The sequence below is a fragment of the Xenopus tropicalis genome, chromosome 7, assembly GCF_000004195.4.
Source record: "Xenopus tropicalis strain Nigerian chromosome 7, UCB_Xtro_10.0, whole genome shotgun sequence".
Lineage (NCBI taxonomy): Eukaryota > Metazoa > Chordata > Amphibia > Anura > Pipidae > Xenopus > Xenopus tropicalis.
Genome location: NC_030683.2, coordinates 131,515,207 through 131,528,659, shown reverse-complemented (window position 1 = coordinate 131,528,659; position 13,453 = coordinate 131,515,207). Strand labels below are relative to the sequence as shown.

Here is a 13,453-nt window from a genome sequence, read left to right as displayed (position 1 = left end):
CGTCCTGTGTCTGTCTGTCCCTTACCCAGGTACAGAGCTCTGATTCTCTGTACTTCCTGCTCCTGGGCTGCTCTCTTTCCCATGGTCAGACAGGATCCCCCCCTGGGTAAGTGAATCCAATCTCCCCCCCCAGTACTTACCCAGGTACAGAGCTCTGATTCTCTGTACTTCCTGCTCCTGGGCTGCTCTCTTTCCCATGGTCAGGCAGGAACCCCCCCTGGGTAAGTGAATCCAATCTCCCCCCAGTACTTACCCAGGTACAGAGCTCTGATTCTCTGTACTTCCTGCTCCTGGGCTGCTCTCTTTCCCATGGTCAGGCAGGAACCCCCCCTGGGTAAGTGAATCCAATCTCCCCCCCCAGTACTTACCCAGGTACAGAGCTCTGATTCTCTGTACTTCCTGCTCCTGGGCTGCTCTCTTTCCCATGGTCAGGCAGGAACCTCCCCTGGGTAAGTGAATCCAATCTCCCCCCAGTACTTACCCAGGTACAGAGCTCTGATTCTCTGTACTTCCTGCTCCTGGGCTGCTCTCTTTCCCATGGTCAGACAGGATCCCCCCCTGGGTAAGTGAATCCAATCTCCCCCCCCAGTACTTACCCAGGTACAGAGCTCTGATTCTCTGTACTTCCTGCTCCTGGGCTGCTCTCTTTCCCATGGTCAGACAGGAACCTCCCCCTGGGTAAGTGAATCCAATCTCCCCCCAGTACTTACCCAGGTACAGAGCTCTGATTCTCTGTACTTCCTGCTCCTGGGCTGCTCTCTTTCCCATGGTCAGGCAGGAACCTCCCCTGGGTAAGTGAATCCAATCTCCCCCCAGTACTTACCCAGGTACAGAGCTCTGATTCTCTGTACTTCCTGCTCCTGGGCTGCTCTCTTTCCCATGGTCAGGCAGGAACCCCCCCCTGGGTAAGTGAATCCAATCTCCCCCCAGTACTTACCCAGGTACAGAGCTCTGATTCTCTGTACTTCCTGCTCCTGGAGCTAAGTGCTAATGTGCCCCTAGGGGGCAGCAGTGTGTAATTGGTAAACACTAGGGGAAACAGTCCATTGAGTACATTATGGGTTAAAGTCTCAGAGAAGCAGCGTGTTCGCTGGAATGACATAAAGGGGTTAAATATTGAGCTGGAGAAAAAGTGAGTAAAACAGCAACGGGGGGAGTTGGGGGTTAAATGAACCCAGTTCCAAACTGTTGGGCACACACCGGGCACGAGGGCAGTGCCCCCTAAAATAACTGTTACGCCCAGGCACTGGCATCCCGAGAGCCTCCTGGGCATTTATTGGGCAGAGAATTCCTAATAAGGACTGGTTCTGACTCCCCGGGAAGGTTATTCCCCCCGGCGCCAGCTTATCGCCTCATGAGCGGTGACATGGATGTGACAAGTGCCTTCTGGTCGGCCCTGCTTAACCCCTTCCCTCCCGGGGGGCTGCCACTCTGTGTCTACAAAGGGTGTTCTCTGCCGTCTGACATTTAGGGGGCACTTTGTGATGCCCTGCAGGAGAGATGGGAGAACCCCTTGTTTATATGGATCGGAGCTGCCATATTGCTTGCTCTGATGGCTGAGAGACAGCGCCAACCAGTGGCTGGAGTGTTCAGTTATGATAGAAATGAATTAAATCTCAGTGAAGTAGCAGCCATTATAGAACTTTCTGCAAGATGAAGCCTAGTGGGGGTACGGCCAGCCAGGCCTGGGGCCCCCCAGTGCAGGAGGGAGGCTGAAATTCATGTAATTGCCTCCTTCTTGGACTGTGTAGAGTTTGATAATAATCTTGAAGAAATCATCATTAGTCTGTTCCAGATCAGTTGGGGTTCCGAGATCAATTCATCCAACATGGTTTTTCCAGAGAAAGTTCTCAAGGTCAAGGAATTGTCCACCCTCTGATGAAGGTCTTCCAAATGAGACCTTATCAGGCAGAGGTTCTTCTCAGTTGGGATCAATGGCTCTCTTCATCAGCAACAACGTTGTGGCTTCAGGAACACAACCTTCCTCAGGGGTGGTCCTTCCAACGGGGGAAATGGTCGGATCTAAAAACAGACACCTCTCAGTCAGGCTGGGGGCACCCTGAACCAGTTGACCGCTAAGGTACAAGGAGCCTGATGAGTTCAGTGTCTTCAACCTTCTAAGAGATGAGGTCTTCAACATCTGAACATTACGTCAGACACTTGTACCAAAGTAGCCACAATCGGCAAGTGGGGGGAACCTGAGCCCCAATACTGAGCGGAGAAATATAGAAGATTCATGGACACATATGTTCCTATGTATTACGAGGCACTGGGGGGTTCCATGTGTAGGTTTGAAGGCATCTAGACTCATAGACCTTCTGTTCCCTCAACACATGGGATCAGCTGGACTTGCAAAGTCATTCTGGTGGGACTTTCCCCAAGTCTAGGTTTCCCCCCCATTTTCCATGATTCCCAGAAGATCAGGGAGGAGCAGGTAAGAGAGTTTGGTTCTCCCTACTGAAGAATACGGCCAGGAATTCTAGACCCTTACTCAAGTTCCAGACCATGCCCCAGGGTCCTATTGTTTGCCAGGATCTCCCCAGACTACAGTTAACAGCCTGGAACCTAGAATCCCAAGATCTCTCTCCTGAAGTCATCACCATTATGATACAGTCTAGGTTCTACTAATATGGTTTGTTCCAGAGTCTAGAGAATCTATAGATCCTGGTGCACCAAGGATGAAGTTATGGGTGACATCCTCGGGTTCCTAGAGGGGGTGGTTTGATAAGAGACAGGCAGTCAACACCATTAAGGTACAGACATCGGCACTCTCTGCCCTTTTAGACAAGCCCCTTACATCCTACAAAGAGGTTTGTGAAGACCAAGATCTCCAAGTTTCAACAAAGAACCTTTTCTTCAGGATAGAGTTGTCCCAAGACAATCATGGTGGCCACTTATTCTAACATCAACCCAGAGACCATCCTCCCTTGTGTTTATCAGGAGGAGGGTAGTCGGCTCCCTATTCTCCGTGTAGGAGGAACCTTGAAGGTCAGTGTGGATTGTACTAAAGACTAAAGGATGAAAACTTATGTCAGGTTTGAAGGGAAGAGTAAAGTTCTTGAGGCCTTCAAAGCTCCTCGTGTTATGGGGGGGGTCAAAGAACCATAGGGATGGATTACAGTCTGGTCCAGATCTCAGCTCATTCTACTAATAAAATCTCTCCCCCCCCATTGGCTGAAGTTGCCTCTATGGCAACTACTGGGAGTAACCCTGGCTCCTGTACTACAGGGCGGACATCTTGAATCCTATAGAGGGCGACGTAACCAGAAACCCCGCCCCTTTTGCTCACTAGCCCAGTGGCTGCTGTACGTACAGAGCAACTGGGGGGAATTCTGATCATTTCATTGCAGTTTCAGAACCACCATCTTGGACCAACAGCCTGTGGCTGGAAAGGGGGGTCCAATAGGATTCAGCTGTTTAACCCCTTTTCCCTTTTTAACATTAAAAATAAAAACAACCACTTTGTGTTTTTATGGGACACATGAAGGGCCCAGGGGTTGGGGCAAATTCTATAACTGTCTCAGTTCTGATGTTCTGGGTCAGGTCCCCAGGGCTGAAGGGTTAAAAGCCCAGTAAGCAAATCTGCTGCACTACTAGTACCGGCCACCGGGTGGTGTTGATCATTCCCTCCATTAAACTGGCCATTCACAGGTCCATATAACTGGGCCCTTCTGGCCAACCTGGCAGTTCATTGGCCATTGAGGCTTATGCCAGTTAACCTGTTGTTACCATGGGGCGTGCCTGGATGTTGCTAGGCAACAGACAGCCAATGATACAATATTTTTTCAGGCCCTCGTCGGAAACTGGAAAAATTCAGGTTTTTTTTTGGAATATAAAATTCTTTATTCAGTTTTTATGGTTGAAAAAATAATGAATAACAAATATATATTTTGTGTACAACAATCAAGCGCTGAAGGAAATGGCGATTTGTTCTTTTATGGCGATTTAATTCCGGTAGAAACGGCACAGTGGGAGTAACCGTAATTAACCCCTTCCCCGAAATGGCGCAGGAATACGCAGTTTGCGTTCTACATGGGGGGTTAAAGGAACAGTAAACCCAACTCTGAGTCTCAGGCTTGGAGAATAAATGAAACAAAGGCAAAAGCAGCCTGTGGTACTTACCATTATCCATAGCCCTTCTGTTTCCTGCTTGTGGGCTGAACCCTTCCTGCTGTTCTTCCCACATCCGACTCTCCTATCTGCTCTATTTCCTGCTTGTGGGCTGAACCCTTCCTGCTGCTCTTCCCACATCCGACTCTCCTATCTGCTCTATTTCCTGCTTGTGGGCTGAACCCTTCCTGCTGTTCTTCCCACATCCAACTCTCCTATCTGCTCTACTTCCTGCTTGTGGGCTGAACCCTTCCTGCTGTTCTTCCCACATCCAACTCTCCTATCTGCTCTACTTCCTGCTTGTGGGCTGAACCCTTCCTGCTGTTCTTCCCCATCCGACTCTCCTATCTGCTCTATTTCCTGCTTGTGGGCTGAACCCTTCCTGCTGCTCTTCCCACATCACAACTCTCCTATCTGCTCTATTTCCTGCTTGTGGGCTGAACCCTTCCTGCTGTTCTTCCCCATCCGACTCTCCTATCTGCTCTATTTCCTGCTTGTGGGCTGAACCCTTCCTGCTGCTCTTCCCACATCACAACTCTCCTATCTGCTCTATTTCCTGCTTGTGGGCTGAACCCTTCCTGCTGTTCTTCCCACATCCAACTCTCCTATCTGCTTTATTTCCTGCTTGTGGGCTGAACCCTTCCTGCTGTTCTTCCCACATCCAACTCTCCTATCTGCTCTATTTCCTGCTTGTGGGCTGAACCCTTCCTGCTGCTCTTCCCACATCACAACTCTCCTATCTGCTCTATTTCCTGCTTGTGGGCTGAACCCTTCCTGCTGTTCTTCCCACATCTGACTCTCCTATCTGCTCTATTTCCTGCTTGTGGGCTGAACCCTTCCTGCTGTTCTTCCCACATCCGACTCTCCTATCTGCTCTATTTCCTGCTTGTGGGCTGAACCCTTCCTGCTGTTCTTCCCACATCCAACTCTCCTATCTGCTCTACTTCCTGCTTGTGGGCTGAACCCTTCCAGCTGTTCTTCCCATATCCGACTCTCATATCTGCTCTATTTCCTGCTTGTGGGCTGAACCCTTCCTGCTGTTCTTCCCCATCCAACTCTCCTATCTGCTCTATTTCCTGCTTGTGGGCTGAACCCTTCCTGCTGTTCTTCCCCATCCAACTCTCCTATCTGCTCTACTTCCTGCTTGTGGGCTGAACCCTTCCAGCTGTTCTTCCCATATCCGACTCTCATATCTGCTCTATTTCCTGCTTGTGGGCTGAACCCTTCCTGCTGTTCTTCCCCATCCAACTCTCCTATCTGCTCTACTTCCTGCTTGTGGGCTGAACCCTTCCAGCTGTTCTTCCCCATCCGACTCTCCTATCTGCTCTACTTCCTGCTTGTGGGCTGAACCCTTCCAGCTGTTCTTCCCCATCCGACTCTCCTATCTGCTCTACTTCCTGCTTGTGGGCTGAACCCTTCCAGCTCTCCTGTTTACTCTATTTCATCCCCCCCCCTTTATCTCTCTTTCTCCCTATATACTCTTTGTTCCTATACAGGGCCAGTGTGACCCTGAGAAGTAGGAGGGGGGCAACTAATAGCCAATAGGGCAGTTAGGAGGCAATGGGGAAAATGAAGTAGAGAAGCAGAATGGGAAGAAATAAATTAAAAATGGCAAAATTATTTTTTTATTAATATCTATTAAAGGCTTTACTGTTCCTTTAACCCATGTGAGCCTCTGGCAGTGCCCGGGGGGGTCTCTCTCTCGGGGGGGGGGGGGGGCACTGATGCTTTGTGACAAACTGGTGTCCAACCCACACACACACACAAACCAATCAGAGCTACAATGGTGTGCCACGCCTCTCTCTTCTACTCCAATGGGGGGGCTGCGAGCGCTCGATGGATTCACAGCCCCCCGGGAACAATATCATTTGGGAGTGAAGCAGTTAAAGAGTTTATAGTGCGGGGGGGGGGCATAGGGCAGGTTCTTCCTTCAATCCATTTCACCCCCACCTTCCTGCCCCCCCATTCCTGCTCACCCCCCTTTATTTAGATTTTAATCTCAGTCCTGAAGGTCTGTTGTAGGTGCTCCGAGTGCTTTGGGTTCCTCTGGGCCTTAACTGTCAGCTGCCCGTCCTCCCCCAGAACCGACGTCACCGTGGTGGGATCCACATCCTCTGGCACCTGGCATTTGTGTGTGAATGTGTTCATGATCGTCCCATCGGCCCCTAACTGGGAACACAAGGGGTTAATGGATATTGGGGAGTTGTATCAGGAGTCAGAACCAGCAGTGCAGGGAAGGGAAAGGGACAGACACAGTGACAGTTACACATAACTATAAACCCAGTGAGAATGAGGGATGAATGGGTATTGGGGAGTTGTATCAGGAGTCAGAACCAGCAGTGCAGGGAAGGGAAAGGGACAGACACAGTGACAGTTACACATAACTATAAACCCAGTGAGAATGAGGGATGAATGGGTATTAGGGAGTTGTATCAGGAGTCAGAACCAGCAGTGCAGGGAAGGGAAAGGGACAGACACAGTGACAGTTACACATAACTATAAACCCAGTGAGAATGAGGGATGAATGGGTATTGGGGAGTTGTATCAGGAGTCAGAACCAGCAGTGCAGGGAAGGGAAAGGGACAGACACAGTGACAGTTACACATAACTATAAACCCAGTGAGAATGAGGAATGAATGGGTATTGGGGAGTTGTATCAGGAGTCAGAACCAGCAGTGCAGAGAGGGGAAAGGGACAGACACAGTGACAGTTACACATAACTATAAACCCAGTGAGAATGAGGGATGAATGGATATTGGGGAGTTGTATCAGGAGTCAGAACCAGCAGTGCAGGGAAGGGAAAGGGACAGACACAGTGACAGTTACACATAACTATAAACCCAGTGAGAATGAGGGATGAATGGATATTGGGGAGTTGTATCAGGAGTCAGAACCAGCAGTGCAGGGAAGGGAAAGGGACAGACACAGTGACAGTTACACATAACTATAAACCCAGTGAGAATGAGGAATGAATGGATATTGGGGAGTTGTATCAGGAGTCAGAACCAGCAGTGCAGGGAAGGGAAAGGGACAGACACAGTGACAGTTACACATAACTATAAACCCAGTGAGAATGAGGAATGAATGGATATTGGGGAGTTGTATCAGGAGTCAGAACCAGCAGTGCAGGGAAGGGAAAGGGACAGACACAGTGACAGTTACACATAACTATAAACCCAGTGAGAATGAGGAATGAATGGATATTGGGGAGTTGTATCAGGAGTCAGAACCAGCAGTGCAGGGAAGGGAAAGGGACAGACAGTAGTGGTTTTGGGTGAAGTTCCCCTTTAAGACTGTTGATTCCGACTCCCCAGTCACTGACCTTCTCGGCATGGACCTCGATTTGGTTGTTGGAGGAGGTGACAATAATGTCCTCTGGGGAGAAATCTCTCACATCGACAGCAAACTGGAAGGTGTTTCCCACAGTTTTCACATTGTCGGCGGCTCCTGGGGGGGAAGGAATGAAGATTTACTAAGATTCTCCCAATACAGAGACCCCTATAATCTCACTGCCCCCCCCCCACACCCAGCTTTCTATCAGTGGTTTTGTTGGCTCTGCCCCAACCAAGCTTTCTTTTCTCCCCCACTCCCCCACTCCCCCAGCTTTAGGCGGCCAAACTCGCGGTTTTTGAATTATTTTGCTGTTTGTTCCGCAGCTATCTGGTTGCTAGGGTCCAATTTAACCTAGCAACCAGGCTGTGATTTCAAAGAGGAAAAGGAATATGAATAGGGGAGGGGCTGAATAGAAAGATAAGGAATAAAAAGTAACAATAACAATAAAACTGGAGCCTCACAGAGCAATAGGGTTTGGCTGCCGGGGTCAGTGACCCCCATTTGAAAGCTGCAAAGAGACCAAAGAAGAAGGGAAATAATTCACAAACTATATAGAATAAAAAATGAAGACCAATTGAAAAGCTGCTAAGAATAGGTCAGTATAATACTCTAAAAGTTGACCTGAAGGCAAACTCCCCCCTGTAACATTAGCCGGGGGGCCGCAGAATACTCCCCCTTCCATTGAAAGAAGATGATAAAGATGATCAGGTACATGATTGGAGCAGACTCCCAGCCAATCAAATACAGGAACAGCTACCATTGGAACACTGCAATGTGACTGGCTAACTTCATCTGCCACCACTGCTCCCTGTGCGGCTCTGCTGTTTGTACTGAGTCGCATTGTGCCGTCACTTCTGGCTCAGAATTCCCTGTTAATCCCGGGCATCACAGGCTGTTCCTGCTTAAACGGACACCCTCTCCTATTTATATAACTGAGCTCATCTGCCTGGGGGGGGCACTAACGTGTGCGGAGGAACACGGCTTGTCCATGTAGTTCTGCCTTACCGTGTATAATATTGTCATTGTTTTATTTGCCCTTTAACCGGTGCCAACGTTGAACTGCACCAAGACCCCCCCCCAGCACCCACACTAAAGCCCCAGCATGCACTGCTCTGTCAATGAAAATAACCCACCAGCCCCCGGCACAGTGAGGGTGTTGGGAGTTGTTACCCAGCCCCCGGCACAGTGAGGGTGTTGGGAGTTGTTACCCAGCCCCCGGCACAGTGAGGGTGTTGGGAGTTGTTACCCAGCCCCCGGCACAGTGAGGGTGTTGGGAGTTGTTACCCAGCCCCCGGCACAGTGAGGGTGTTGGGAGTTGTTACCCAGCCCCCGGCACAGTGAGGGTGTTGGGAGTTGTTACCCAGCCCCAAGTACAATGTGGGTGCAGAGGGTCAGTATGGCACCTCCTGCTGCCCTTACGGTTTATACAGGAACAGGTGGGAGTTGTAATTACAGCAGAATCCTCAAGGTGGCGCCAGCAGTGTGACCTCCAGAGCCACAGAACAGACATTAGAGGTCAGTGGATTCTGTTTGGATCCGAGCGCTGAGTATCAGCTGAAAGGGCAGGGGGGCAGTTTCTTTGGGGCAGATTGGCTGGGGGGGGGGGGGGTAATACATCTCTCACTGTATGTAAGGAGCTTATGTGTGGGGGTAATTTACTATGTGCTAGGCACTCCATTTAGATCTATGTCCATGGGGGGGTATCTCCAAGGTACTGGGAGTACTTACCTGTGTGTATATAGGTATATATTAACTGCACTGCTGCCCCCCCCCCTGCTGGTACTCCTGCTGTACTGCAGGGAATGTACTGAGTTACACAGAATACTGGGGGGCTTGGGCAGGAATTTAGGGGCTACTTGGGCACAGAGTCACCCTAAAAGCTTGCAATCAATGTCAATAAAGGGCCTGGCATTCATACCACCCCTCTGGGTCAACATGGTACAGCCCTGATGCCCCCCCCCAGTGTTAGGGGAAAAGGTACAACCTAATGTCATCACATGATTCTGCTTCCTGCCCCTGACTATTTCTACTTCCAGCAAAATAAATAAACAGCAGTTGTGTCTTGCTTTATGGCAGCCATTCTACCTATAAACGGATGGTCTCCCAAGACACAGCAGGATCAGTTACCCTTTAAAGTATCAGACTGGCTCGGTTATATTTAATGCCCCACAGATACTGATACCCCAGGCAAGAGTGGCACCTCCCCAGGGCAATAACTCCCTTTTACCCCCTATGCGCAGAGTTAGGGGCAGATACAGACAATGAAGGGAAAGGGGGGGCAAAGAGCTGACGCTTCATTGGATCCAGACAATAAAACTGCAATAAGAATTTACTGCCCCACACAAATTAGTTGTGCCCTAGGCGGGTACCTTACCTCCCCACTAGGGGGCATACATGGTGCTCTGGGGAGAAACCATAGCAACTACCCCCTTAGGGCAGATACTGTTAGTGTTCCAATATGGAGCCAGCGGATTGGCTAGTTATTGGTGGCCACCGACCAACCTATGACCTGTGCCCAAGCTCTTGGGCATCTCCAGCAAAGGGTAAGTGATCCTGCTCTGCCCTGAGGATCCCCAGTACCGGGTTATACTGGGTTGTACTGGGTTATACTGGGTTGTACTGGGTTGTAAGTCCAACTTGCCTGGGTAGCCCAGCGGGTCGCCGTGGGGCCTCCGGAACTTGCCAAAGTCATCGCTGAAGATTCCCAGGGACTTGTCCATGAATGGCTCCCGGGGCTGCTGGGAGGAGGAGGAGGAGGAGGAGGATGAAGACTGCTGGAAGCTGTGCTCCGCTCGGAAGGCAGAGGAAGATTTCAGATTCATTGAGGTGCAACGTTGGCAGTTTGGGGAACCCACGGAGGGAAGAGCAGGAGACCCCCAGGGGGAAGAGGAGAGCTGAGGGGTCGGGTCTGTGTCTGACTCCGCTCCATCCCCGCTTTATACCCCGACCTGCCCCCCCCCGGGGCTATATTTAGAGGCTGCAGCATCTCCCCGGCAGCTGCGGAAAGTTTCAGCGCAGAGAGGCGACTGTGTGGGATCAGCCGGGGGGGGGGGGGGGGGCTCATAGCTGGAATAGCCTGGCGGCCCCCGGGCCGGACCCCCCCCCCCCAGGGGCTTTCCTAGGCAGGGAGATTACAAATGGGTTGGACTGGGGGCGGTATAGTACAACTACAACTCCCAGCATCCCCTGCCGGCCAGGGCAATTGCACAATAACATTAATATCATGTTGCCCCTGGGGCAGGGGGAAATACCCCGGCTGGTGTAACAGGAGAGTTGCTAGGGGCAAAAGTGTCATTGTATTGGGGGAGGCGGTGCCTAATACATTGTAACCCAGTGAATTTAACTTGCCCTTTAAACGAATAAATCCAGTCTGGGTCAATGTACATTTTACTCTCACTGTTACCTAACGGCAACCAATCAGAATTCAGCAACAGGTGACCAGTCAGAGCTTGTTGGCAGCTGGTTGCTATGGGGAATTTTTCCCCCCAAATTCTAAGCTAGTTGTGGGGGGTTCAAGTCTAGGAAGAAATGTTGCATTGTGGGTAACACCCATTGTAGTAAATGAGCCCTAATGTTGTATATAGGACCCCCCCCCCCAGGCTGCATCTGGTGCCAAGAAATGTCTGCACTAGCAGCGGAAGGGTTAAGTGAGGGTCCCGTTATCTTCTGATTGGATTCTTTCTTTGGCCCCTCCCCTTCTGCACTTTCATTGTTCCCTATTATGGTTCTGTATCCCAGTAGTAAATCCGCATGATGTGTGTCCAGAGCTCAGTCCCCGGCCGCCGGCCAAATACTGGGGTAAAAGGGGGGGCCCTGCAGTTTTATAGGGACCCCCCTGTGTCCCACAGATCCTTCTACTCTCTGGAGTGTGTCAGTACCTGCACAGCCTGCTGCCCACAGTCTGTCAGGGGATGCTGGGAGTTGTAGTTCAGTAACAATAGAAGAGCTGCAGATTGCAAATAATGTCCCTGTATTGGGGGTATAAATAGTGAATGTTAGGGGGACACAGGATACAGAGAGGGTCCTGCTCCCAGGTTTGGGGGTGATCTGAGCAGAATCGCATTCTAGGATTGGCTGTTACTGAACCCTGCTAGCAGCCAATCACAGAGTAAGTCTGTAGGCAGTGGGTGGGCCAAACACATAATAGGGGGCCAAGGTATTTACTTTATTGCCCCCCCTCCCGAGCAAGTAAGTCAAAGGGCACAACCCCGACAGGGGGTCCAGGGCATTTGTAGAGTGTAAGCTCTTTGGGGCAGGGCTCTCTTCCCCTCCTGTATCGGTTACTGATTGCTTTATATGTTACTCCTTGTAGAGTGTAAGCTCTTTTGGGCAGGGCTCTCTTCCCCTCCTGTATCGGTTACTGATTGCTTTATATGTTACTCCTTGTAGAGTGTAAGCTCTTTGGGGCAGGGCTCTCTTCCCCTCTTGTATCGGTTATTGATTGCTTTATATGTTACTCCTTGTAGATTGTAAGCTCTTTTGGGCAGGGCTCCCTTCCCCTCCTGTATCGGTTACTGATTGCTTTATATGTTACTCCTTGTAGAGTGTAAGCTCTTTGGGGCAGGGCTCCCTTCCCCTCTTGTATCGGTTACTGATTGCTTTATATGTTACTCCTTGTAGAGTGTAAGCTCTTTGGGCAGGACTCTCTTCCCCTCTTGTATCGGTTACTGATTGCTTTATATGTTACTCCTTGTAGAGTGTAAGCTCTTTTGGGCAGGGCTCCCTTCCCCTCTTGTATCGGTTACTGATTGCTTTATATGTTACTCCTTGTAGAGTGTAAGCTCTTTGGGGCAGGAAGGAACCTGAATAGCCCCCACTCCCTTAGGCGAGGGAATGCCCTATAAAATCCTATAGTGACCCCCACATGTGGCTAAAACCCACAATTTATTCATTTATTAGATTGTTGAACTACAACTCCCTGCACCCTTTAGTACATATGTAATTAAAGCTGAAGGGGAAATATTTGCCCCAATAACAATTCAATGTTATATAATATAATGGCATCCCTGTAAGAGCGGCCGGACTGGCACAGTATGTGCCCGGGGGCAGGAGGAATTCCATAGGGGGCACATTGCCCTTGAGAGTGGCAGGCGTTTGCAGCAGTGCCGTAAGTGCACACTCACTAATTTCCCCGCTGAGTGAGTGAGTGAATCAGTCGCACAGAATTAGAGGGTTACACACACGGCCCCCCCCCCCCCAGACGGATCAGAACCAAGCCAGGAATAGGGCAGCGGGTCAGAGCAATGGAATTGTCAGCACTTCATGTTCCAGCCGCTTAGTAATGACTCCCGGGGGGCTGAGTCACTGTCTGACTGACCCCCACTGTCCTCTGCCCAGAACCCCGGGGGGGGGGGGGGGGGCAAAAGCAGCCGTATAAATAGATTCCTGCCTCAGTCTGTTAGTCAGCTGACTTCTGCTACATTGTTTCAGGAGTCGCAACCGGCAGTGCAGGAATATATAGAGTCAGACAGACGCTGCTTGGGGTCCAGATGTCCCTCCTCTCCTGGGTCGGACCCGCTGCACCGATTGGTTGGGAGGGAGGGGGGGGGGTCGGGGAGTTGTGTCTTTAACATCACTTTTATTAAGTGTTGTCACAACACAGGAGCATATTGCCCCAACAGCCCCGGGGGCAGCAGCCAGGAATGTACGGCAGCACCAGCACTGTCCCAGCAGCCCCTACTGAGCATGCTCCCTGAGCGTTACTAACGTCTCTCACATAGCAACTTGTACAGTTGGTACATTAGTTGGTCCATTTCCCAGCAGCCCCTTCAGCCCCTACTGAGCATGCTCCCTGAGCGTTACTAACGTCTGTCCCATAGCAACTGTTACAGTTGGTACATTAGTCGGTCCATTTCCCAGCAGCCCCTTCAGCCCCTACTGAGCATGCTCCCTGAGCGTTACTAATGTCTGTCCCTTAGCAACTGTTACAGTTGGTACATTAGTCGGTCCATTTCCCAGCAGCCCCTTCAGCCCCTACTGAGCATGCTCCCTGAGCGCTACTAACGTCTCT

The 13,453-nt window shown here is 50.6% G+C and overlaps 1 protein-coding gene across 1 annotated transcript; it reads right to left on the bottom strand.

Moving 5' to 3' along the window:
* Positions 1-3,818: 3,818 nt before the first annotated feature.
* On the bottom strand, positions 3,819-10,342 carry hspb7 (heat shock protein family B (small) member 7). Its single transcript, NM_001127417.1, has 3 exons — positions 10,085-10,342; positions 7,433-7,557; positions 3,819-6,279 (listed from the first exon to the last, which is right to left on the bottom strand). The coding sequence occupies exons 1-3, from the start codon at positions 10,263-10,265 to the stop codon at positions 6,097-6,099; spliced, it is 489 nt and encodes a 162-aa protein (NP_001120889.1). The 5' UTR covers positions 10,266-10,342; the 3' UTR covers positions 3,819-6,096.
* Positions 10,343-13,453: the final 3,111 nt, after the last annotated feature.

Bases quoted from the DNA above. Each gene is read 5' to 3' on its own strand.
- hspb7 (NM_001127417.1), bottom strand. From the start codon at position 10,265: ATGAATCTGAAATCTTCCTCTGCCTTCCGAGCGGAGCACAGCTTCCAG. The intron at 7,558-10,084 runs GCAAGTTGGACT...CTTCCCCCCCAG, and splicing joins CGACCCGCTGGGCTACCCAG to GAGCCGCCGACAATGTGAAA. The intron at 6,280-7,432 runs GTCAGTGACTGG...TTGTGTTCCCAG, and splicing joins TCGAGGTCCATGCCGAGAAG to TTAGGGGCCGATGGGACGAT.